At 44.3% G+C, this 24989-nt stretch overlaps 2 protein-coding genes, 1 non-coding gene and 1 pseudogene across 5 annotated transcripts in view; 3 read left to right on the forward strand and 1 right to left on the reverse strand.

Moving 5' to 3' along the window:
- The window catches only part of WBP4 (WW domain binding protein 4), a 34891-nt gene extending 24474 nt beyond the window's left edge, over positions 1-10417 (reverse strand). Inside the window, exons 1-6 of one of the 3 annotated variants that reach the window (XM_047756118.1) lie at positions 10290-10417; positions 8727-8799; positions 7166-7228; positions 6956-7079; positions 2006-2173; positions 155-201 (exon numbers count right to left, since the gene is read on the reverse strand). In XM_047756118.1, the coding sequence (XP_047612074.1) occupies positions 155-201; positions 2006-2173; positions 6956-7016 (276 nt within the window). In that variant the 5' untranslated portion in view covers positions 7017-7079; positions 7166-7228; positions 8727-8799; positions 10290-10417. Of the gene's footprint in view, positions 1-154; positions 202-2005; positions 2174-6955; positions 7080-7165; positions 7229-8726; positions 8800-9350; positions 9631-9775; positions 9932-10289 lie in introns of those variants that run through there. The other 2 variants (XM_047756117.1, XM_047756119.1) reach the window with 2 other exon arrangements.
- Positions 10418-10457: 40 nt separating this feature from the next.
- The window catches only part of ELF1 (E74 like ETS transcription factor 1), a 124033-nt gene continuing 109501 nt past the window's right edge, over positions 10458-24989 (forward strand). The window contains exon 1 of the mRNA XM_047756107.1: positions 10458-10575. The gene's annotated coding sequence lies outside the window, so the exon portion shown is untranslated. The remainder of the gene's footprint in view (positions 10576-24989) is intronic.
- TRNAE-UUC (transfer RNA glutamic acid (anticodon UUC)) lies at positions 10606-10677 on the forward strand. Its single transcript has one exon. It is a non-coding gene; the product is annotated as a tRNA-Glu (tRNA).
- Positions 21944-22912, forward strand: LOC125113422 (small integral membrane protein 15-like; annotated as a pseudogene).

Below are 24989 nucleotides of genomic sequence, written 5' to 3' on the forward strand. Positions count from 1 at the left end.
ACTTTTTACCTCTACACAGCCTTCTGACAAAAGGATTATAGGAAGAAAGGAACAAAGAGGGAAGGGGGCCTAGGGGGGCTCATTTTAAAGTAAAATCTGAGAAGCCAGTCACTTCAAGAATAAAGAAAAGATACTATTACTGTGCTTTAATTACCTTTTTTAAGTTTCCTTGAAATCCTTCAGGTTTCTCCCACTGAGATGCTTAAAGCAAAATATATTGCATTTGTAAAATAGTTTTGCTTAAAAGAACCAACAAAACTTTCCCCCCAATTTTAATCTGGCAAATATTTACAAGATATTCAACATGCACATAACGCTTCATCTTCATAGTCTAAAAGATAACTAAAAAAGAAAAAGAAACAACATACATCCCAGTAGTAGTGTGCAGAAGGATCCAGGTGAATAGAGGTGAATGTAACCAAAAAGGAAGGACAGAACGAAGGATAAGAGGTGACTGGTACATCCACAAAAATTATAGAGCCAGGGAGGGCTTCTCTTAAAGACTTCATGAATTCAGGCTTGATAACTTTTTTTTTTGTCTTTTTGCTTTTTCTAGGGCTGCTTCCCGTGGCATATGGAGGTTCCCAGGCTAGGGGTCTAACTGGAGCTGTAGCCACAGGTCTACACCACAGCCTACACCATGGCCGAGGCAACTCGGGATCCGAGCAGCGTCTGTGACCTACACCACAGCTCACGGCAACACCGGATCCTTAACCCGCTGAGCGAGGCCAGGGATCGAACCTGCAACCTCATGGTTCCTAGTCGGATTCGTTAACCACTGCGCCACGATGGGAACTCCCAGGCTTGATAACTTTTGCAGGCATGAGCTGGCCTTTTGTTATCTTGGGGCAAGGGAAAGTGACAGATGGAATAATGACGCAAAAGAAGAAGATGAAGTATGCAGAAATTAAAACAGGTATTGCTGAGAGTAAGAGTATACAATAGGATGGGGAACAGAGGAAGCAAATGACAGGGAACAGACGGGAGAAACAAATGCAATAACTTACACGTGCATTTGAGAAAGACCTCAAATCACTTTAGTTTTAACTGTAACATGCACTTCAGGCTCGGGGCAAGCTCGGAGAGATTATGACTACCTCTCTGTAGTCCAGAACTGACCGTGATTCTAAAGATCTTAATAAGTACAATACTAGGGAGCTCCTGTTGTGGTGCAATGGTTAACGAATCCGACTAGGAACCATGAGGTTGCGGGTTCAATCCCTGGCCTTGCTCAGTGGGTTAGGGATCTGGCGTTGCTGTGAGCTGTGGTGTAGGTTGCAGACACGGCTCGGATCCTGCGTTGCTGTGGCTCTGGTGTAGGCTGGCAGCTACAGCTCCAGTTCGACCTGGGAACCTCCATATGCCACGGGGGCAGCCCTAGAAAAGGCAAAAAGACAAAAAAAAAAAAAAATTATACTAGAAGCCCAAGGCTTTCTACATGGTTAACTCTGATCTCACTTCCTACCTTCCTGAGCATTCTTAACTTTGTCTCTACCCTTTCCTTTAACGGATGTACCACCCACACTTTCGACTTCTTGTTCTTTCTCCTTGTGATCTCATACTCCTAAAAGATGGAGTTCCTGTCATGGCTCGGCAGAAACAAATGTGACTAGCATCCATGAGGACGCAGGTTCAATCCCTGGCCTCGCTCGGTGGGTTAAGGATCTGGCGTTGCCGTGCGCTGTGGTGTAGGTTGCAGTCGAGGCCTGGATCTGGTATTACTATGGCTGTGGCAGAGGCCAGCAGCCTCAGCTCTGATTCCGCCCCTAGTGACTCAGGCATACATTCTTTTTCTTCCATTATTTTCCATTTTGGTTTATCCCAGGAGATTGGATATAAAAGGGTGCCTTTTTAAAGCAAACATAATTTGTTTTTACCATTGTGGCAAAAATGTAAAGTTATAGTCTTTCATTTAATGTTTAAATGCCCCAGTATGAACTAGAAGTCTTCACAAAATAAGCTGTCAGTTATCTTTTTCTACTAGCTTTATGTCCAAATGACTTACCTCCTGTGATAAGATCATAGTAGTAGTGGTAACCCTCGGAAGTTATGCCTTCTACCCATCTGCCCTTGGAAGGGTCTTTTTTCTTTTTCTTCTTCTCTTTCTGCTGATTTGATGCAGACGTGGGTGGGGTAGTGCTGGTGACTGGTGATACACTTGGCTCTGAAATTTCTAGAGAGAGATGAGGGTAGCGTGAAGTAGCTGACATAAACTTTCTGTCTGGTGTAAAACACTAATAATGTTCCTCCAATCCGAAGCTTTATATGATTCTTTTGGGGACTGGAAAGCCTATCTGGAAAACTAAACAGGCAAGACTACAAGAATATCCAGGTGAATTATTAAAACATTCTCAAATTATGATTAAAAAACCAGGAGCAGGAGTCCCCATTGTGGAGTAGTGGAAACAAATCCGACTAGCATCCATGAGGCTGCAGGTTCGATTCCTGGCCTCGCTCAGTGGGTGAAGGATCCAACGTTGCCGTGAGCTGTGGTGTAGGTCCAAGACATGGCTCGGAATCCACATCGCTGTGACTGTGGTGTAGGCTGGTAGCTTTAGCTCCAGTTCTACCCATAGACTGGAAACTTCCACATGCTGCCAGTGCAGCCCTAAAAAGCAAAAAGCAAAATAAAAAAAAGCAGTAGCACGGAAGTTCCCACTGTGGTATAAGGGGATTGGCAGCATCTCTGGAGCCCTAGGACGCAGGTTTGTTCCCCAGCCTGCCACAGTGGGTTATAGGAGCAGGTGTTGTCTGCAGTTGCAGCATAGGTTGAAACTGCAGCTCAGATGGCATCCTGGGAATTCAACATGGTCAAAAAAAAGACCCCCCTGCCCCCCAAAAAACCCCAGTAGTATAAAACTGATCCAGGAGTAGACAAACACATGGCAGAAACACAGCAGTAGAGAAAGAGATCCAACTGCCACTTTCCAGTGTTTCTTATTAAAGGAAAACAGGGATCATTTAATAAATAATGTTGGACTAACTGGTGAATTATTGGGAAAAATGTGAAGCTATTCCCTACTCTTTGGTCTTTCCCATATTTTTATACCAATATAAATTCCAGATCAAAGATATTTACAGAAAAAACACAAAGTAAAATAATATGAAATTTAACACCATAAAAGTTGAGGAGTTCCTGTCATGGCTCAGTGGAAATGAATCTGACTAGCATCCATGAAGGCGCAGGTTTGATCCCTGGCCTTGCTCAGTGGGTTAAGGATCCGGTGTTGCCATGAGCTTTGGTGTAGGTTGCAGATGCAGCTCGGTTTGGTGTTGCTGTAGTTGTGGTTTAGGTGGGCGGCTACAGCTCTGATTCGACCCCTAGCCTGGAAACCTCTATATGCCATGCATACAGCCCTAAAAAGCAAAAAAATATATGAGAAAATTGACACAGTTGCTGAGTTCCCTCTGTGGCACAATGGGATAGATATTACTATTACATGCAGAAACAAGGGTTCGATTCCTGGTCAGGCCCAGTGGGTTAAAGATACGGCATTGCAGGAGCTGTGGCATAGGTCAAAGCTCTGGCTCAGATTCGATCCCTGGCCAGAGAACTCCAAGTGCTGCGAGGGAGCCAAAAAAGAAAAAAGAATTTTAATATTTGGTACAGTGAAAATAAAAACAAAGAAATACTTATCAAGAAAGACAGGGGGAGTTCCCGTCGTGGCGCAGTGGTTAACGAATCCGACTAGGAACCACAAGGGTTCGGTCCCTGCCCTTGCTCAGTGGGTTACCGATCCGGCGTTGCCGTGAGCTGTGGTGTAGGTTGCAGACGCGGCTCGGATCCTGCATTGCTGTGGCTCTGGCGTAGGCCGGGGGCTACAGCTCCGATTGGACCCCTAGCCTGGGAACCTCCATATGCCGCAGGAGCGGCCCAAAGAAATAGCAGAAAGACAAAAAAAAAAAGAAAACACTTTTAAAAAAAAAGAAAGACAGGAGTGGAATTCCCCTGTGGCACAGTGAGTTAAGGATCTGGCATTGTCACTGCAGAAGCTTGGGTCACTGCTGTGGTGCAGGTTTGATCCCTGGTCTGGGAAATTCCACATGCCATGGGTGTGGCCAAATAAACAAAATACAAAGAAAAGAAAAAAGAAAAGAAAGAAAGAAAGACAGGAGTTCCCAGTTGTGGCTCAGCAGAAATGAATCTGGCTAGCATCCACGAGGACGCAGGTTCAATCCCTGGCCTCGGTCAGTGGGTTAAGGATCTGGCATTGCCGTCAGCTGTGGCGTGGGTTGCAAACGTGGCTTGGGTCCTGAGTGGCTGTGGCTGTGGCGTAGACCCGTGGCTGCAGCTCCGAAATGACCCCTAGCCTGGGAATGTCCACATGCTGTGGGTGTGGCCTAAAAAAGATTAATAACAACAAAAAAGACAGACAAATAAATGATAAATACTTAACAACTCAGACAGAGGGGTAGTGTTCCTAACAAAGATCCCTGACCATCCAACAGGCAAACAGAAGACTGGCAAGAAGTACAAGGGTCATCCAGAGAAATAACACCTACCTTCACTAAAACTCAAAGAAATGCAAATACATTTTTTTTTTTTTGCGCATTAGATCAATAATACTGAAAAGAATGACCAAATCCAACAGTCAGTCTGATCCATCAGGTATTTACACGGATGTAAATAAATGGGTCGTTTTTACGGCTTTGCTTTTTTTCCAAGGGAATGGCTAGTGAGTCCCCAAATCAGTTAATAAATCAGCCCAACATTTCTGGAGACAGCTTGGTTTTAGCTATCAACATACAAAATAATTTACACTTTATTTAGTCTTTTGTCCTTTTTTAGGACCGAGCTAGAGGCACATGGAGGTTCCCAGGCTAGGGATCGAATCAGAGCTACAGCTGCCGGCCTACACCACAGCCACGTGGGATCCGAGCCCCGTCATCACAGCTCACAGCAACGCCGGATCCTTAACCCACTGAGCGAGGCCAGGGATCAAACCCACAACCTCATGGTTTCTAGTTGGATTCATTAACAACTGAGCTATGACAGGAACTCCATAATTTACACTTCAAACCTGCCATCTCACTTCTAGAAATTGAACCTACAGAGATAAAGGTAAAAACATGCTTGCATAAGGGTTCTCCCTGTTAGAAGCATTCTTCCTAACAGTGAAACTCTAAGAAACTGAAATGTTAATCTGGAAGTTATGGCATTTTAATCACATTCTACGATAGTATTTTATACCCTTTACCGAACACTTGTCACAAGTGGTCACTATAAGAAGCAATTCTTATCATTATGTTACTTAATTTAAAAATTTTTTTTATGTTGCTTAATTTTAGTAAAAATTGAACATCAAATTACTAGCAAGAGGCAATTCTGGTGGACTCCAAAGCTTCTGTCTTTAACCAGTCTGTAGCCACTTAAGATGATGTGCATCTGTAATTAATTAAAAGCTGTATTTGATGTATCTTTGAGAGAAAAAATAAAACAACCTCCAAAGAGACCACAGCATAAACATATATAAGATAAATTTAAAAAATTCTAAATATGTCTGGAGAAATCTTAAAAGCAGCTAGTTTTAAAAACTCTTTTCTTTGGAGTTCCCTTCATGGCTCATGGGTTAATGAACCTGACTAGGAGCCATGAGGATGCGGGTTTGATCCGTGGCCTTGCTCAGTGGGTTAAGGATCCCGCATTGCCCCAAGCTTTGGTGTAGGTCACGGATGAGGCTCCGATCTGGCGTTGCTGAGGCTGGGGTGTGGGCCGGCAGCTGCAGCTCGGATTAGACTCCTAGCCTGGGAACTTCCACATGCTGCAGGGGCAGCCCCAAAAAGAAAAAAGAAAAAGATGCGGTGAGTGCATGGGCACGCACCCGTGTGTGTAAAAAAATTCAGCAGTGAGAAAGGAGGGTATCATGCCATTTGTGGCAACATGGACGAACCTTGGGCACATTAATGCTATGTGAAATTAAGCCCGACACAGAAAGATACTGTTCGATATCACTTCTCTGGCATCTAAAAAAGTCAAACTTGTGAAAAACAGAGCAAAATGGTAGTTAACAGGGGTTAAGGGATAGAAGGGTAAGACTGATGTGTTTAAAGGTACAAACTTGTAATGAGTAGGAAATAAGCCAGAAATCTAATGCATAGTGTAATAACTGTAGACAATGATATGGTACTATAATTATGCGATGTAAATATTACATTACAAGGGCAATCATATTTCAACAAATGTACCAAAGTAACACAATGTACACTTGAAAATTACACAGTGTTACATGTCCAATATATTCAATAAAAAATTAAAAAGTAAAAAAAAAATCTACCCTCTACTAGTGTATGTCAGTTAAATTTGTCCACAAAAGGCTAATTCACTCTATAAATACACATGATGCATAGTTTTGACCACCTGACCACTTTGACATTTTTAAATAGATTCATTTATGAAAATAAATTAGAATACCTAAAAAACTCAAGTGTCTCTGCAATGAACCACTGACCTAAGAGAGATGGAGGACTAGGCAATCACCAGGGTAGTACTTCTATTATGAATGGAGGTATTGAAAGATGAAGATTTAAAAGCAAAATAAAAGTGCAGGCGCAGGAGTTCCCAATGTGGCTCTGAGGGTTACAAACCTGACTAGTATCCATGAGGACGAAGGTTCGATCCCTGGCTTTGCTCAGTGGGTTAAGGATCTGGGGTTGCCATGAGCTGTGGTGTAGGTCGCAGATGCGGCTCGGATCCTGTGTTGCTGTGGCTGTGGTGTATGCTGGCAGCTGCAGCTCTGATGAGACCCCTAGCCTGGGAACTCTCATATGCCACACCTGAGGCCCTAAAAAAAAAAAAAAAAAAAGTGCACGAGCAAAGTTCCACAGTCTAGGGCTGTGATGCACACGAAAAGCCCTGAGAGTATACCCGAGTGTATAACCTCTTTATGGGAACAATAACAGGTGACTTAGCATGACCTCTGATGTTACTTTTAAAACATGCTGGCTGCTTTTTTACCTGACTCTAAGCCAAGCCTTTTCAAATCCTCTTGGTATGCTTTCAGGGCAGCGGCCTCCATTGCAGCAAACTCCTTTGATGCCTTTTCTTCTTCCTTTGCCTTATCCAGGCTTTTCTGTTTAATCTGTTAAGACATATAAAAGTGAAAGCTAGATAGAGGGGTTATATTCACAGAGAAAAACTGGCGAAGAAAGAAAGAAACTAGATTACCTCGCTGATCCTCTTTGCCACATTTTCCTTATGATTCTTTCCTCTTTCGTGAAATTCGACACTCTTGAAAATGAAAAAAGAGAGAAATTTCAAAGGAAAACTACACATTATAATGTTTACAGCAAAGCAACAGTAAACGTAGAAATGGAACATAACAAAATGGAAACTACGACAACTGGCAGAGAAGATGAAAATAATTTTAATGCACATTGGCCCCTTTCATCAAATGATACTAGGGAGCAGAACCATATTATTCATTATTATGCCTTCTGATGAGGTTTCCTTTGGTGCTTAAAATAAACCATGACGGGAGTTCCCGTCCTGGCTCAGTGGTTAAGGAATCCGACTAGGAACCATGAGGTTGTGGGTTCGATCCCTGGCCTCGCTCAGTGGGTTAAGGATCTAGCATTGCCACAAACTAAGGTACAGTTCACAGATGCAGCTCCAATTCAACCTCTGGTTGGGGAACTTCCATATGCTAATGTGCCATAATAAGAAAAAAAAAAAAAGAATACATATAACATTTAAAACATCCCTGGTGGCCTAGTGAATTAAAGATCCAGGTCACTGCTATGGCTAGGGTTACAGCGGAGGTGCCAGTTCAATCCCTGGCCTGGGAACTTCAGCATGCCCTAGGCATGGCCAAAATACTCTATCATTTATGTGCTATGTATATAGTACAATGACAAGCATGAGATGGACAGAAGAAATCAATGGTACTTTTTATGTCTTTTTTCTTTTTTTGGCTTTTTAGGGCCACATGTGCAGTATACAGAGGTTCCCAGGCTAGGGGTCAAATCGGAGCTGCAGCTGCCAACCTATGCCACAGACACAGCAACGTAGGATCCAAGCCTTGTCTGTGATCTACACCACAGCTCACAGGCAAGGTTGGATCCTTTAATTCATTGAGCAAGGCCATAGATTGAACCTGAATCCTCATGGATATTAGTTGGGTTCATTGCTGCTGAGCCACAATGGGAACTCCTCGTTTTATGTCTTAAAAGTTGAATGAGAGATACAGTAGATATTAAGAGATACAGTAATAATTGCTTAAAGGTTGCTATTTTCATATTCCTTGACAAAGTTATTGATGTTCTTTCAAAATAAGCATCCATTTATATTTGTTCTGTATCAAATACATTTAACTATCTCTAGAGCAAGAAACATACAAGACTAGCTAAGATAATGTTTCTTTTTACTCATTAAGGACTCTCTGCTTTTATTTTTCTTTGTATACGACAATATTACAAACAGCACCATTATAAATGTAGGTGTTGCATATACATGAATGCGATTACCCACTCATTGTCCAGTTCCTGAATGTGACTGAAGGGCCACAGAGAAATAATTTGGCTTAGTATATAATCAAATTTGGGCTGATGAAAAAGAAGGCTCACAGCTTCCCTACTAGGAATGAAAAGACAATAGAAATTGTTCATGTTTTGAAAAGTCAAGAGCAATGTATATGAAAGTGCTTTGTAAGCTCTGAGTTTAAGTCAGAAAGAAAGACTTTATTATTATTAGAATCTCTAATAATAGAGGAATAGAGGAATTATCATACAGGCCTATTGTCTGCTATCCAGCACTTGCAGTAATCACAGAATTTCTTTGGTTGTGACTTCCAGTAGTCTGCCCTGGAAAAGAGAAAAATAAGTTTAAGCTCATTTAGAATTTTAAAAGATTTTTACATGACTTACATCTTAAAGAGGCCGAAATATAAGGCACTGCTACTGAATCTTGTTATACAGCACCCTGCTTCATTATTTAGCTGATTGAAAGCAGTCAACTATAATTCCATTGCCAGTGGAGTAGAAAAAGTCTGCATCGGCTTTAAAAGTCTCCTAAGCGAAACAGCTTAAACAAAATTTCTCATTTTTTACTGTCATCCGCGTGAAGAAATAAAGATCATCTTGGAGAAGATTACTTATCCCTTCGACTCCTTTCTGGAATTTTTGGAGGTTACGGCAATGGAGGCATGAAGAAACTCGTAAAGTTTGCTTTAAATCACGTTATTTCCACCCAAAGAACAAAGCAGAAGACACCTCCAATGCGTGACTGTGATCCCTCCAAGACCATCAGTTAATACAATTTGTTCTTGAGCCTCAGGGGAAGAAAAAGAGAGTTGGAAAAGCCAAAGGATCTCTCAGCCGGCAAAACCAAAAACTAAAAAAAGTTAGAAGCTCACCAGGGCTGCCCGCTTCTAGTGATGGGAGGAGGCAGCGGTGGCCGCGGTCCAGCCCTATACTTTCACAATACCCCAGGGTTCCAGCTCGAGAGAAACGAAAAGGATGCTCGCGTCTTCCGACCCGCTAGGTGGAGGGAGCGCTCCGTAGCATCCCGGCGGCCGTCCAACCTCCAGAGGCTGCCAGCCTCCCTCCAGGAGCCCGTACTCCAGCCCCCCGGGGCGCTCCGCGGGGTAGCATCCCTACGCCGCACGGAGAACCGGCCCCGCCAGTCGGCCGCCGGTCCCGAGCGAGTTAAGAGAGCGTCCGTCACGCCCCCGGCCGCGGGCGGGGGGAGAGGGGGTGGTGGCGGAGGAAGAGACCCGGCGGGGAAAGGGCCTCCCGGAGAAACAAGACCTCCTTGTTTAGAGCCTGAGACCTGACTCACATGACTGGACCAGCCGCTCCGCGGGTCGCCCCCGGGTCCGATTAAGGCTCGCGTGCCCCACGCAGGGCGAGTCCGAGCCCGGATCACCGCGAGGCCCACCGGAGCCTCCGAGCCCCGGACGCCTCCCTCCTTCCTCCGGACCAGTGTTCCCCGGTTCCCAACTACGGGTGCCCAGACGACTCAATCCGCGTTTGAAATCTCCTCCCCTTCCCCTCCTCCTCCAGGGGCGGTACTCCCGGCTCCGGAGAGGTGGGGTCGCTATAAAGGGCTTGAGGTCACCGAGAAGGGGCGAAAGCGCGACGGGACCTGAGCTGAAGGCCGGGGAGCTCGAGCCTCACGTCCCCGCGTCATTTCTCCTTTCTCTCTCTCTCCCCCTGGGATCCAGAACCTCCACCCTTCTTCTAGGCTCGCTGGCCCGTGGCCCAGGAGCTCGCGCGCCGCCTCCGCCCCGAACGCAAACAGCTGTTCCCAGAGACGTCGCCGCCCTCAACTTTGCCAACTAGTCCGCACGCACTTTGACCAGCGGAGCAGCCCGGACCTGTAGGCTGGGGGCTGTTGGTGGAGTTCAAAAAAGAGAGGTGAAACAGTTGGTTTCAGGACCGCGAGTCGCCGAGCTTGGCCTCAAAACTTTCCCGAGGCGGCGGAGCGACCCCGCCCCGCCCCCGGGACGCCCGCGCGCTCGGGACGGGCGCGTTCCCTGGCTCGCGAGCGCGTGGGCAGCAAGCAGCGGCGGCGGCGGCGGCGGCTCGGATGGTGGCGGGAGGTAGAGACGGAACAGAGGCAGCGTTTGCGCTTGTCAGGTGAGTCACCGCCGTGCTCTCAGCAGCACTTCCCATATGGTCTAGCGGTTAGGATTCCTGGTTTTCACCCAGGCGGCCCGGGTTCGACTCCCGGTATGGGAACGTTGCAACCACTTTTAGCAATGGGCCCTGGGGGTAACTTTTATTTTATTTCCAATGGCTCTGGCTCTTTTTCTCCCTTCTTTTGCTGGGTGATATGGTGGAAAACTCGCCTTAGTGTACTTGTTAGAGACGCCGTGATCTGGGCTGCGGCTTTGGGAGCCACGAGTGCTGCGCCGGCCAGGCTGGCGGAGCGACCACGCTCAGGGTCCCGGTGCTCCCGCTGGAGCCTGGCGGGGCTGAGCCGCGAGGAAGGAGTTTCACTTTCCCCGGGCCACCCTCCAGCTCCTCCAGTCCCCGGGCCGTCCCTTTCCAAACGCTCGGGAGGTGATGATTAACTCCGGCCTCGCCTTATCTGCCCCCAGCGCCCCACCTCGGGCCCACACCCTCCTCCTCGGCCGCCCCCTTCTGACGGTCCCAAGCGACGCGGGGAGTGTTTGTCCCCAGCCTTCGGCCTCTGGGAGCCCTCGCCTGGCTCGCAAGTCCTCCTTATCTTGGCCGGGTGTTTACTAGAAACACCCCCGCCCCAAGGCAGCCCCCAGGCAGGGCTGGGGGGCGCCGAGGGCGGGCGGGCGATCTCCGATGCCCGCGGGCACCGCTTTCGCCACCGCGCCGCTGCCCGCGGCCGCCCCATCGGCCGCGTGTCCACCCGGGGCTCCCGCGGCGCCGGAGCCCCGCCCCGAGGCCGGCCTGCGAGGTCCTCCCAACTGGACGTCGGGGGCGCTGGCCGTGGTTCACAAAACTACCCCAGACTCCAGAGCCACAGACTCGAGTGCCTTGGCTTCGGAAGGCCTCTGGGGCAGGGCATCTGTCCCATTCTCCGCCCCCATCCCCCCAATCCCAACACACACACACACACACACACACACAGTGGAAAAGAGAAATACCACTAGGATGAGTTGTCTTTAAAGAAACTTGTCTTTGCACAAAGGTCTAACGTTTTGAGTGCCGCCGATAGAGAATCCTGGGGTTGGAGGTGGGGCTTGGAAGAGAAAATTGGCTGGAGACGGGAGGGGATGTTACAACAAAGTTTCACTGTATTTTTAAATATAGAAGCCCTGTGTTTATTACAAAGAAGGGGCAGCTGTGTCAGCAGCATGTGAGCTGTACATGAGACAAAAGCGTTATCTTAAATGCGGGCTGACATTAGAAAAATGGGGTGAGCCCTAATGTTTAGTCTCTTGGGCCTCTGGGAACAAATGAAGAAGGAAAAAGTGCGGCTTGTGGATGGGTTTCTGGTCAGGGCTGTTTTGAAGAGCACAAGGTTTCGATGTGCTTTCCCAAACTAAGTTTTAACTGCACCGTGAGTTTTGAAATAATCTGTGAATGTGATCTGCATGATGAAGGATTAATTACTTATCCTTCATCATTCGAAGTAAACTTTCTGACGAAAGCTGTTTTAGATCATCGTCATGAATTCAAATATTTGAACCTCCACTCTGCACCAAGCACCATCAGAGACTTTTGAAAGTCATCCGATGTTCACGTTCTTCATGTTAGGAAGTTGTGGGTAGAATAATGAGTCGGCATTATATTTTGGACCCTGTGATGATTAGCTTTATGACCTTGTGTAGATCTTTCACTTTCTCTGTGCTCTGGGTTTGGAGCCATAATTTATTTATTTCTTTCTTTCTTTCTTTCTTTCTTTCTTTCTTTCTTTCTTTCTTTCTTTCTTTCTTTCTTTCTTTCTTTCTTTCTAGAGCTGTACATTCTTGATAATACGTATCACTCACAAACTTAAGAGTTGCAAGAATTGGTGAGCAATTTTTGTAGTAGTAATAAAAGTGGAAAAGTTGCATGTAGCTAGAGGGGGATGGTGTCCTTGTTCAGAAACCCTTCACTGAAGCCTTAGGCCCAGATTTGGAAGGAAGAAAAGACCCCTCTGCTTAGGCTCCAGAGGGAGCTTCAATCTTGACCTTGCTTCTTGTAATGGCTTGATACGGTACTGTACCAAATTGCTCTGAAATGGATATGATTTTCAACTGAGCACTTAGTATAATTGCAAAGAGCTTTACTGATGTGTGTGTGTGCACGTGCACTCCCTGAGATGAGTATTTTGGTGACAGTATCTCTGTCCAAGGTGTAGAGGCATGTTGTGGTGTACCAGTCAGAATTGGGTAGGGCAACCTTTGAGTTGCAAGCATTGCTTCAGGAGCACATAGGTGAGGAGTGAGTTCTACTTGGGGAAGGGGACTGGAGACCAGACAAGGAGGGGAGAGTGTGTGCCCTGGACCTGGAAGAACAGGTTGGATTTCTCCTCATGGGGAATGTGTATCATAAAGCCGAGGTGGCAAGCAGTCTGGTGTGGCAGAGGCAAGAGTGCCTGGAGGGAAAGCCATGCAGATCAATGTGGGATGGTAGAAGGGAATTTTTTTTTTTTTTTTTTTTTGGTCTTTTTAGGGCCGCATCCAAGGCCTATGGAAGTTCCCAGGCTAGGGGGCAAATAGGAGCTGCAGCTGCCGGCCTACACCACAGCCATAGCAACGTGGGATCCAAGCCCCGTCTGTGACCTACACCGCAACTCACGGCAATGCCAGATCCTTAACCCACTGTGTGAGGCCACGGACTGAACCCGCATCCTCGTGGATTCTAGTCAGATTCGTTTCTGCTGAGCCATGATGGGAACTCCGGGAATTTTAAGTTGATAATTTTTGACCATTGTTTTATCAATGGAGTATTTTATTGCTAGGGTTTGAAAAACTTTCTGGCTTTTTGAAAAAAGCAAATATAGCAGACTATATGAAAAAGTCTTTTACTTTTAGGAGTCAAATTGTATAGAAACATGTAGCCTATTTTGTGCCTATAGATGTTATATTTAGCTACTAGACATTAATTCTTAATAGAATGGAGAAAGTAAGTTAATTAGAATTAAAAGGATGAAGTCTAGGTTTAAATTATGAGAACCTTCTGCAACTGTGTTCTTACTGGCTTGCTTTATTGAAAATGACCTTAATGTTCTAAGACACAGCTGCTAGTTACTATCAGTGAGACACACACCTCAGATTGGTCAAGGCTAGGTGATAAATTTGTAAGGATTCATTCTTATGCATGTGCCCTGTTACCTAAACACCATTGGTGGTCATGTTTTATGTATTCTGTCTTGGGCCACAAAATAAAATGATACTAAATGAATGGTGTGGATTTATCCCAATAGTTTCTGTAGTATTTACTGCCATACCATTAGGTGCAATTGGAAGATATATATGACAGTTTCATAAATGTTTGCATGGATGAACACCTTTATTCAAAGAAATATAACGGATGAAAAATGATGATAGCATTTTAAAATCCAAAGATTTTAAATGATTTCTGAGCCCAACATTGTCTGGCCTCTGTTTACCTCCCAAAGTCACTTCCTTCCTCCTCTACTTCTTCGTCACACTTAAGCCACACTGGCTTCTTGTTTTTTTTCCCTTGAACATGCCAGACTTGTTCTTTTCTCAGTTTTATGTCTTGCTGTTTCCACTGCCTGGAGTATTTCCTTTCCAGCTCTGCTCATCTCACTCTGGTCAATGTTACCTTCCTTGGGTGTGTGCGTCTGTGTGTGTGTTTGTCATTTTAGGGCTGCACCTGCGGCATATGGAGGTTCCCAGGCTAGGGGTGGAATTGGAGCTGTAGCCGCCCGCTTGTGCCAGCTAGGCTGGCATTGCTGGATCGGAGCTGCGTCTGCAACCTATACCACAACTCATGGCATTGCTGGATCCTTAACCCACTGAGAGAGGCCAGGGATTGAACCCAAGTCCTCATGGATGCTAGTCGGGTTGGTTACCACTGAGCCTCGATGGGAACTCCCAACATTATCTTTTTATTTATTTATTTTCAGCTTTTTGTCATTTCTAGGGCCACCCTCGTGGCATATGGAGGTTCCCGGGCTAGGGGTCTAATCGGAGCTGTAGCCACCGGCCTACACCACAGCCACAGCAACGAGAGATCCGAGCCGCGTCTGCAACCTATACCACGGTTCACGGCAACGCCGGATCCTTAACCCGCTGAGCAAGGCCAGGGATCGAACCCGCAACCTCATGATTCCCAGTCGGATTGGTTAACCGCTGCACCATGACGGGAACTCCCCAATGTTATCTTTTTAGAGGGGCTTTTCTGTCTACCCTCACTGGAGCCTCCCTTTTCTGGTTACTTTCTGGTTACATTATTTTCTCCTTTTTCTTATCTGAAAGGTAAGAACCAAAGGTATTGGTTCCGGTTTATTTCTTGTCTTGTTCCACTAGAATGTAACTTCCATGAGGGTAAGGATATTTGTATGGTGAGATCACTCCTGTTCTGTAAGAGCCAGTTTTCAATAGTGAAGATCTTGGGGCCCTCACACATAGGTTGGGATCCTCATTTTATGTGGAAACATAAAATGGTACAGTAGCTTTGGGAAACAGTTTGGCAGTTCCCTCAAAATATCAAAACATTGAGTTACCATATGACCCACATTTCCACTCTTAGATATATCCCTAAGGTAAGATAAATTGAAACATGTCCCCCCAAAAACTTGTCCACCAGTGTTTATAGCAGCATTACTCTTAATCAAAAAATGGAAACAACCCAAATATCCATCAACTGGTGAATGAATAGAACATGGTGTATCCATTAAATAGTATCTGGCCATGGAGGTCCTGTCATGGCACAGTGGTTAACAAATCCGACTAGGAACCATGAGGTGGCGGGTTCGATCCCTGCCCTTGCTCCTTGGGTTAAGGATCTGGTGTTGCCGTGAGCTGTGGTGTAGATCACAGACCCGGCTCAGATCTGGTGTTGCTGTGGCTGTGGTGTAGGCCAGCGGCTACAGCTCCGATTGGACCCCTATTCTGGGAACCTCCATATGCCACTAGAAGCAGCCCTAGGAAAGGCAAAAGGACCAAAAAAAATTGGCCATAAAAGAGCATGAAGTACCAATATATGTTATAACTCGGATCATTATGCTAAGTGAAAGAAGCTGGGCTCAAAAGACCATCTTTTGTGTGATTGCATTTATATGAAATGCCCAGGGTGACAAATTTATAGAGAAAAGAAGGTTGATGATGGTTGCCTAGGATTTGAGGGGGGAGGGGGACACAAAGGGGTGAGAAGTGACTGCTCCTGTAGGTACAAGATTTCTTTTGTGGGTGATTAGGAAGTTCTAAAATTAGATGATGAAGATGGTTGCACAACTCTATAAATATACTAAAAAGCACTGAATTCTGCTCTTTGTATGGATGAACATGTTACGTCAATTGTATTCCGCACAACTGTTAATAAAGATTGAGGCAATTAAAAGCATATAAATATTTTGTCTACATGCACATTCATCATTTGGATGTTAAATACTTAACATTAGTAGTGGAATGATAGAGCACTGCAACTTTAGCTCGTAGATAATCCAGGAATGCAGCAAGAGCGCAGCAAACAGCAGAAGAAGGAGGTTAAAGTATACAGATAATTATGGTACAGTGCCTCATGTGGTAAATGCGCAGAGGAGACTAAGCCAAGGGTTACAGGGCTTTGAAGGTCTCCAAAATACCACACGTGGGTTTGTGTGAGGGAATGGGGAAAGGCCTCTAGGAGGCACCATTGGAGATGGGCTGGGAGAACTGGTCAGGCTTTTTGGTGGTTGAGATGATTTCGGGGGGGGGGGGGGGGGAGGCAAGGTGATAAGAAGGAAGCAGGCAGAGGCAGAGGCCCATTAACTGCTGTTAGCATGTTTTGGCTGAACCGATAGTACAAGTAGCATAGGAATGGACCAGCAGTAGTGGTGGTAGTGGTAATATCGATAGCAGTAGGAGTCATAGGAGTAGGCCTGTAGCATAGGGCTGCCAAAATAGGCAGGGGTCTACAGGGGACAGTGTCAGTGCCGACGGGTCTCCTCTGGTGTCTTTATGATCCCCCACCCCCTGGCCTGCCTCTGATGACTCATTCTTGGGAAGTGCTGTATCCTTGAAGGGTCTGGGGGTTTCTCCGCCTTCCTCTAGCAGCTGTCAACCCAACACTGTGCCGTCCGGAGAATCTCTTTGTAGCAGAGGCCTTGCCTTCTGTCCCCTCTGTATCATCAGCATTGGGAGCAGTGCTTGGCATGAGGGCGCATTCAGAAAATACTGGAAGGAGTGCATGAACACCAGGAAGTTGCAAGGTGTATTCAAAGTGAAGTTTATTTTACACAGCTCCTTGACTCTTGTGCGGAGCATTTAGATGGGGGATTTTGGAAGGTTCTGATTGTGGAGGTCCTTGATTTTTGGCACAAGGAGTTTACTAGCTAGGAGAAGGAGTTTCTGGGAATAAATGAAATTAATTTGGCAGTAATGTGCAGGATTGTGTGTGTGGTGTCCACACTGACCAGGGTCGGGGGTCTTCTGTGCTCCATTGACCAAGGTTGGGGGTCTTCTGCAGTCCATTAATAATCTATCAGCTCTCCTTGCCTCTAGTATCTCTAAATAGAGTGGTGGCAACAGAATAGAAAGGATTCGATAGAAGAGGTACATTGAAGGAAAAATTGAAGATGCCAGGAAGTAAATACTCCTCAAAGAAATAGGGAAGTTAGGAAGCATATTTTTTTCCCCCAGAAGACAGTTTTTGCAGTTGTCAATCAGACAGTAAATTATTATTGCCCTTGTGTGTGTCTTTGTGTCTTTTTGAACCCTGAAATGGTATACTGAATTCACAGACAAAATTAAGGCTGTGAGACTGCCACCCTGTGGACAACGTAACTTAAAACTAAAATTCTCAAGAATTATAATAAAATTTCATTCATTTAACATTTACTATTGTAGAACTCCTTATGGTTCTTTCCCATGAGTATGTGTGGTTATGCTCATTAAAGAGAAAGTTGAAATTAGTTTGTCTGGTGAACTTTTTCTGGGGCTTTTAGGGAAATGGAATTTAAATGTAATCAGTGGCTTTAGACTATTGCAAAGAAATTCAAGAATGCCTATAAGGAGTTCCTGCAGTGGCACCACAGGATCAGAGCCAGGATGAAGGTTCGATCCCCAGCCTGGCACAGTGGGTTAAAGGCTCCCCCACCTGTGGCTCAGATCTGATTCCTGGCCCAGGAACTCCATATGCCACAAGGTGAGGAAAAAGATAATAGAGACTAATGACTATTTAAAAAAAAAAAAAAAGAATTAAAAAAAAAAGAACTCTTTTTAGAGGACATGTTTCTTTCTCTAGAAACTTCACATCCAAGAGTATGTCTTTTAAAACATTGTGGCATTTATGCCTATTGTAATATGGTAATTTCTTTTCTGTTGTATTTTTTTATCCTATTTCATCGTTCATACATCCTCAAGAGTTATATTTCTTGATGAATATGTGAAAACTTCCCCCACTGTTTCCCCCCCCCAAGTGACATTGGTATTCCTTTTCCTTTTTTCGTGGAGTTGGATTTTATAGTTAGAAATTCTCCATGCTTTGATGAATTGCCTTTGTTATATTTATGTAAATAATTTGGATTTTATTATAGTCTTATTTAGAAGGGCAGTCTGCTCACAAATTAAACTGGTAAACTAGCTTGACTCAAAATGAAATGGTGGTTGCAAAAAAAATTGTCTGCTCTTTGCAACTCAGGAAATGGTTCTGTCTAGAACTCTGCAAAATACAACTTTCCCAGCAGATGAGCTGTTTACAGCCTAGTGTTGTAAATGGCTTTCATGCTTCCCAGAGGTGGCTGGAGTGGCGAGATAGCCATTTAGCACCTGAAATGTGTGTTCGGAGAAGAAGTGAGCTGAAGGCTCATCTGGGGTCACAGTCTGAGGAAGAGACGGGTAACAGGTCACCTGAGCTCCTACCCCCTTAGGTTACTGGATATTTCCCTGGGGGGACCTTGCATTTTGGTGATGGAGAGATTTTCAAATATCATGTCAATGATTTTATATATTCACATATTTCTTGGAATTATTGCTCTCAAAAGTGGGGCATGACAAACATGCTAATACCCTTTCCATGTTTAGTTTTATGTAACCTTCTCAAAGTAAATATAGCAGTGTTTTGGCTATATTTACATGTTCTAGTCTATAGGTGATATAATTTTAAGTGAAGTAGACTGTTAATGGTGAAAACGTAGATGTTTATCTGGGTCCACAACGTACATTTACCATATAAAAAACAGTATTATTTAGATATTGTGTAAGGAAAGTAACTTTCAAAATACTTCAGGGTCTATTTTTGGGACAAAGAGCCAGTGAAACTTGAGATAGATATATTTTTGTCTTCTAATTTTCTTTGGTGTTTTATTGTTTTTTGTCTTTTTTTTTGTCTTTTTGCCATTTCTTGGGCCGCTCCCACGGCATATGGAGGTTCCCAGGCTAGGGGTCGAATTGGAGCTGTAGCCGCCGGCCTACGCCAGAGCCACAGCAATGCAGGATCCGAGCCGAGTCTGCAACCTACACCACAGCTCATGGCAACGCCGGATCGTTAACCCACTGAGCAAGGGCAGGGACCGAACCTGCAACCTCATGGTTCCTAGTCGGATTCGTTAACTACTGGGCCACGACGGGAACTCCTGGTGTTTCATTGTTGTATCACTTTAAAAACTGTAAATGACATTGAACTTATGTAAAGAAATTTTTAGTTTAATATTTAGCCTACACATAAAGAACTTTGTTATCATGCGTATCTGCCTTTTCATGCTAGACTAGTGATTGTTTTAGGATTAATGGTAGTTAGTGTTCCTTTTTACTTTTTACATGGATTCATTTTTGTAACCGTAAATATAGAACATTTTGTTATTTGAAAAAAATTCCAGCATAGAGGATTTGAATTTTGATAAAGCAATAACAACTCTTTCCTAAGTTTTCTGTGTGTGTTGGGTGTGCATTTACAAATCGTAATTTTTTTTTAATTTTTGAATGCAAACGATTCACTATTAAATAAATACATTTGATTGGAAACTTTTTTTTTTTTTTCTGTCTGTTGTCTGTTTAGGGCTGCACCCGGTGGCATATGGAGTTTCCCAGGATAGGGATCGAATCAGAGCTGTAGCCACCAGCCTATGCCAGAGCCACAGCCACGAGGGATCCGAACCACATCTGCGGCCTACACCACAGCTCACGGCAACACTGGATCCTTAACCCACTGAGCAAGGCCAGGGATCGAACCCATAACCTCATGGTTCCTAGTCAGATTCGTTTCTGATGCGCCATGACGGGAACTCTGGAAACTTCCTTTTTTGCTTCGTTTTAAATTGGGGGGGGGGATGCTACTTGGCTAGTGATTTCTAGATCCAGAGTCTTCTAGGTAGTCTTAAATTTTTACTTGTAGTTTAATCTTTTAATTTAGTTAACATTTCTTTTGGATTCGACATCCCAAGAGCAGGATACATTTCTGATTAAGATGTGTTGATATGTTGCTTTGTGTGAAGCTTTTTATCTGTTTCCATTTTTAATTAAACCTTGAATTCCAGCTTTCAAGGTTATAATGGGATTTGTTTTATCCTAGTTTTCCTAACATCTTATTCCAAGGGCCCCAGAACACCCCACTGACTGGGGATGATGGGACCCTGCCACTCAGACACCCCCTGAGTAGGACAGGCACTGACCCAGTTGCAGAGCTGAAGTAGAAGGGAGAGTATGACAGGGAGGGATTGTCCCAGGACACAGGTGGCAGGTAGGGGTGAGGGGAATTATTCTGCTGGAAGGCCAGACACACGCTTAAAGAACTCAAAACCTCAAGCAGGCTGCTGGCATCAGGACATTTCAGATATGAGTGGGAATGCCTTTCCATTATTACTAATTATTATTATTATTATTATTAATTTGTCATCTCATATGGACCACAGTTTTTATTGTCTTTTAGAATCCTGCTTTGAGGAGTTCCCCTTGTGGCTCAGGCATTAATGAACCTGACTAGTATCCATGAGGACATGGGTTTGATCCCTGGCCTTGCTCAGTGGGTTAAGAATCCAGCGTTGCTCTGAGCTGTAGTATAGGTTGCAGATGCGGCTCAGATCCCATGTTGCTGCGTATAGGCCGGCAGCTGTAGCTCCCGATTGGACCTCTAGCCTGGAAACTTCCATGTGCCACAGGTGTGGCCCTAAAAAGACAAGAAAAAGAAAAAAAAAATCTGCTTTGAAAGACTGTTTTCTTCTTTTCCATTTTTAATATTAATACCATTTGGATTTGTCTTTTGCTAGTTCATAGGGCACATTTTAAGACGGCTTCTAACCACATGTTTATAAGAAAAAGAAAGCACATAAAGTTTATATAAAAGCAAGTCTGCCACCTGACACTCATTAGGATGGCTGCTATCAAAACCCCACAAAAAAACCCAAATAATAAGTGTTGGTGAGGATGCAAGGAAATTGGAGCCCTTGTGTACTGTTCATGGGGAATGTAAAGTGGTGCAACCACTGTAGGAAGCAGTTTGGTGGCTCTTCACACAATTAGGAATAGAACCACCATATGATCCAGTAATTCTGTTTCTAGCTCTATACCCCAAAGCATTAAAAGCAGAGGCTCAGAGTTCCCATTGTGGTGCAGTGGTTAACGAATCCGACTAGGAACCATGAGGTGGCGGGTTCAGTCCCTGGCATTGCTCAGTGGGTTAAGGATCCGGCGTATCTTTTTGAATTAGGGTTTTGTCCAGCTATATGCCCAGGAGTGTATCATAGGGCAACTCTATCTTTAGTTTTCTGAGGAACCTTCATACAGTTTTCCAGAGTGGTTGTACCAATGTACAATCCCACCAACCATGTGAGAGGGCTCCCATTTCTTTACACCCTCTGCAGCATTTATTTTTTGTAGGCTCTTTAATGAAGGCCATTCTGCCTGGTGTACACCCATGTTCTTAGCAGCATTATTCACAGTAGCAAAAAGGTAGAAGTAACCCAAGTGTCCATTAGTGGATAAATGGATAAACAAAACGTGGTATTTACTTACACAGTGGAATATTTTTTCAGCCTTCAAAAGGAGGGAAATTCTGGCTTCTGGCCTGGCAGTGAGCAGGGAGTGGGGATCAGAGCTCAGCATTCTGGGCACGATGTAGGGGAGGCCGGTGGCGCCAGCTGCCGAGGTCTTGCCCCCATGCCTGGCGGTCGCCTATCCTGTGCCCACTACGCCAGGTGGGGCGGGGACCACCCTGCATACCCTCAGACCACCCTCTCTGCAAACCCCGCCGGGCCTGCGCTCCCAAAGGCAGAGGGTCAGTCTTTTTTTTGTTCTTTTTTTTTTGTCTTTTTGCCTTTTCTAGGGCCGCTTCCCTCGGCATATGGATGTTCCCAGGCTAGGGGTTTAATAGGAGCTGTAGCCACCGGCCTACACCACAGCTACAGCAACACGGGATCCGAGCCGAGTCTTCGACCTACACCACAGCTCACAGCAGCGCAGGATCCTTAACCCACTGAGCAAGGCCAGGAATCGAACCCGCCACCTCATGGTTCCTAGTCGGATTCGTTAACCACTGCACCACTACAGGAACTCCAAGAGGATCAGTCTTTTCAACCCAACCAGGACATAGAATTTAAGCCTTCTCTCAGAAGTGTCTGGTAGAGCTACAACTAAGGGTCACCTGACCTTGTGATTGGCTAATCATCCCAGGACAAATTTGCTACTCAAGCATAAGACTGCTACAGAGATGTGTGATGTAAAAGCTTGGGCTGAGTATGTTGTAGAAGGGGCTGCAAAAGGACCCCTATGGCTTCTTTACAACAGTTATTTTAGCCCTTTACGCCAGTGTTTCTAGCAAGTGCTGTACTGTCCTGGAAATTGGCCAAGATCGAGGCCAGGGAAAAAGGAGCAAAAGAAGAAACAAAAACGTCAAGAACATGTTGCAAAAGCTAAACAGCTAAAAAAAGATCGAAGGAATGAATAGGCTCTGCAACTAGAGGAAAATCATTTGGAAAATTATGCAGCTCTGGAAGGACCACTAAGGTTTCTTTTCTGGACCTTATGACAGGAGTATTTAGTAAATGAAGTCTGAGCATATGGAAGAATCATGTTAGTTCTCACCTGTACTATATATAGCAACTTTTAGGCTTTGGTGTGGAAGTCTCTTGACAGTTACTGTAAATTGGCATTTATGCTACAAAGGCTTCTTTAGTCGTTTGCCTTTTTCGCAGTTTAAGTACTAAAAATGAAAACATCCTGTGGATAAAAATGACTTTAGAATGTGAACTCTATTCAAATAATGGCTTAAAATGGGGTCCTGTTCTGGACAAAGGAAGTTAAAAATGCAAAAATCAGAATTGTCCTAAGATGAGAAGTGTGCTTTAGGAGTTCCCGTTGTGGCTCAGTGGTTAACAAATCTGACTAGCATCCATGAGGATGTGGGTTCCATCCCCGGCCTCGCTCAGTGGGTTACGGATCCAGTGTTGCCATGAGCTGTGGTGTAGGTTGCAGATGCGGCTGGGATCCCGAGTTGCTGTGGTTCTGGAGTAGGCTGGAGGCTACAGCTCCAATTCGACCCCTAGCCTGGGAACCTCCATATGACACGGGTGCAGCCCTAAAAGACAAAAAGACCAAAAAAAAAAAAGTGTGCTTTAGCTGAAAAGAGATTCAGTATATTACTTACGTCTTTTATCATAATTGTTTATTTCTTGGAGTAGAATCATTTCTGGCTTTCTCAGATCAAAATAATATTCAATGAGTATTTCTATTTTCTGCATTTTTCTCATTTTGACTTGAGATACTGGTAATTATTAAACATTCTGCATTTTTTAAAATCTAATTTTATGCAGAATTCTCATTATTTTAACTATTTAGAATAACACTTTCTGGATATAACAATTTTTGTACTTATGAACACTGCCATTTTCTTAGAAGTGACTTGTTGAGTAGAGTAACATTCTGATTTAAAGCTGGCAGTAAAAAGGCCAAACTTGGTAGTCCCTTGGAACCAGCTTATTCTCACTTGTGCTAAGGAGAAATGTGAAGTAGTTAAAATGTCTGATCAGGACTTTCCGTCAAAGCTCAGCTGTTAGTGAACCTGACTAAGCATCCATGAGGATGCAGATTCAGTCCCTGGTCTGGCTCAGTGGGTTAAGGATCTGACGTGGCTTGGATCCCGTGTTGCTGTGGCTGTGGCGAAGCCTGTTGGCTGCAGCTCTGATTGGACCCTTAGCCTGGGAACCTGCATGTGACGCAGGTGCAACCCTAAAAAGACCCCCAAAAAAAGTCTGATCAGATAATTTGCTGATTATATAGATACTACTTTTGTTTTTATTTCCGTTCTTTGTTTCAATTCATGTGGTAGCAATGCCTTATACTTTTTGGTCAAACAGGTTTGAAAATTAATATGTCAAATTTCTTATGAGGAATTTTTAAAGAATAACAGTTAAGTCATATTTCACAAGAGGTAAAGGCTTATTTAACATTTGGAAAAATTTTGTTCAGCATAGTAGTTATTGGGCAAAAAGGTGTAAATTATGTCAAAATGAGAAGGAGCTAAAGGCTATTTCCTTTAAATAACTGGAACTTTTTAACATGGCTTTTATAAATGCACAGTTAATAATTTCATTAGCTGTTGGTAATTAATAGCTCATTAAGGTTTTCCTCACCTCCGATAATGAATTTTAAATTACATAAAATTTTCCAGTAGCTTTAATTGAAAAATGAAACTAGACATTGAAACAAATTTGATACTTTTTATTTTTTAATTTAATTTAATTTAATTTAATTTGTCTTTTTGCCATTTCTTGGGCCGCTCCCGCAGCATATGGAAGTTCCCAGGCTAGGGGTCTAATTGGAGCTGAAGCCGATGGCCTACACCAGGGCCACAGCAACGCTGGATCCGAGCCACGTCTGCAACTTACACCACAGCTCATGGCAACGCTGGATCCTTAACCCCCTGAGCAAGGGCAGGGATCGAACCCGCAACCTCATGGTTCCTAGTCCAGATTTGTTTCCGCTGTGCCATGACGGGAACTCCTGATACTTTTTTATAAGAATAAAAAAGGAGGGAAATTCTGACACATGCTATATCATGAATGAATCTGGAGGACATTGTGCTAAGTGAAATAAGCCAATTACAAAAAGACAAATATGCATGATTCCACCTTCGTGTGGGACCGAGAGTAGTCAAAAATCATAGAGACAGCGGTAGAATGTTGATTTGGGAGGCTGGGGGAGGGCGAGTGGGGAATTGTTTCGTGGGTATAGAATTTCAGTTTTGCAAGATGAAATGAATTCTGGAGATAGGTTGCGAAATGAACTCTAGTGATTGGGAAACAGTATGAATGTCCTTATTACCACTGAACGGTATACTTAAATGGTGAAGATGGTAAAACACATATATATAACACCACAATTTTTAAAAGGCAAATTTGTATTTGGATATGCAAATTGTAAGAGTAAAAAGCATCTGTAGTGACATTGAAGCTAATAATTCAGTCAGTGTTTAGGTGCTAGTTG

The sequence above is a fragment of the Phacochoerus africanus genome, chromosome 13, assembly GCF_016906955.1.
Source record: "Phacochoerus africanus isolate WHEZ1 chromosome 13, ROS_Pafr_v1, whole genome shotgun sequence".
NCBI lineage: Eukaryota > Metazoa > Chordata > Mammalia > Artiodactyla > Suidae > Phacochoerus > Phacochoerus africanus.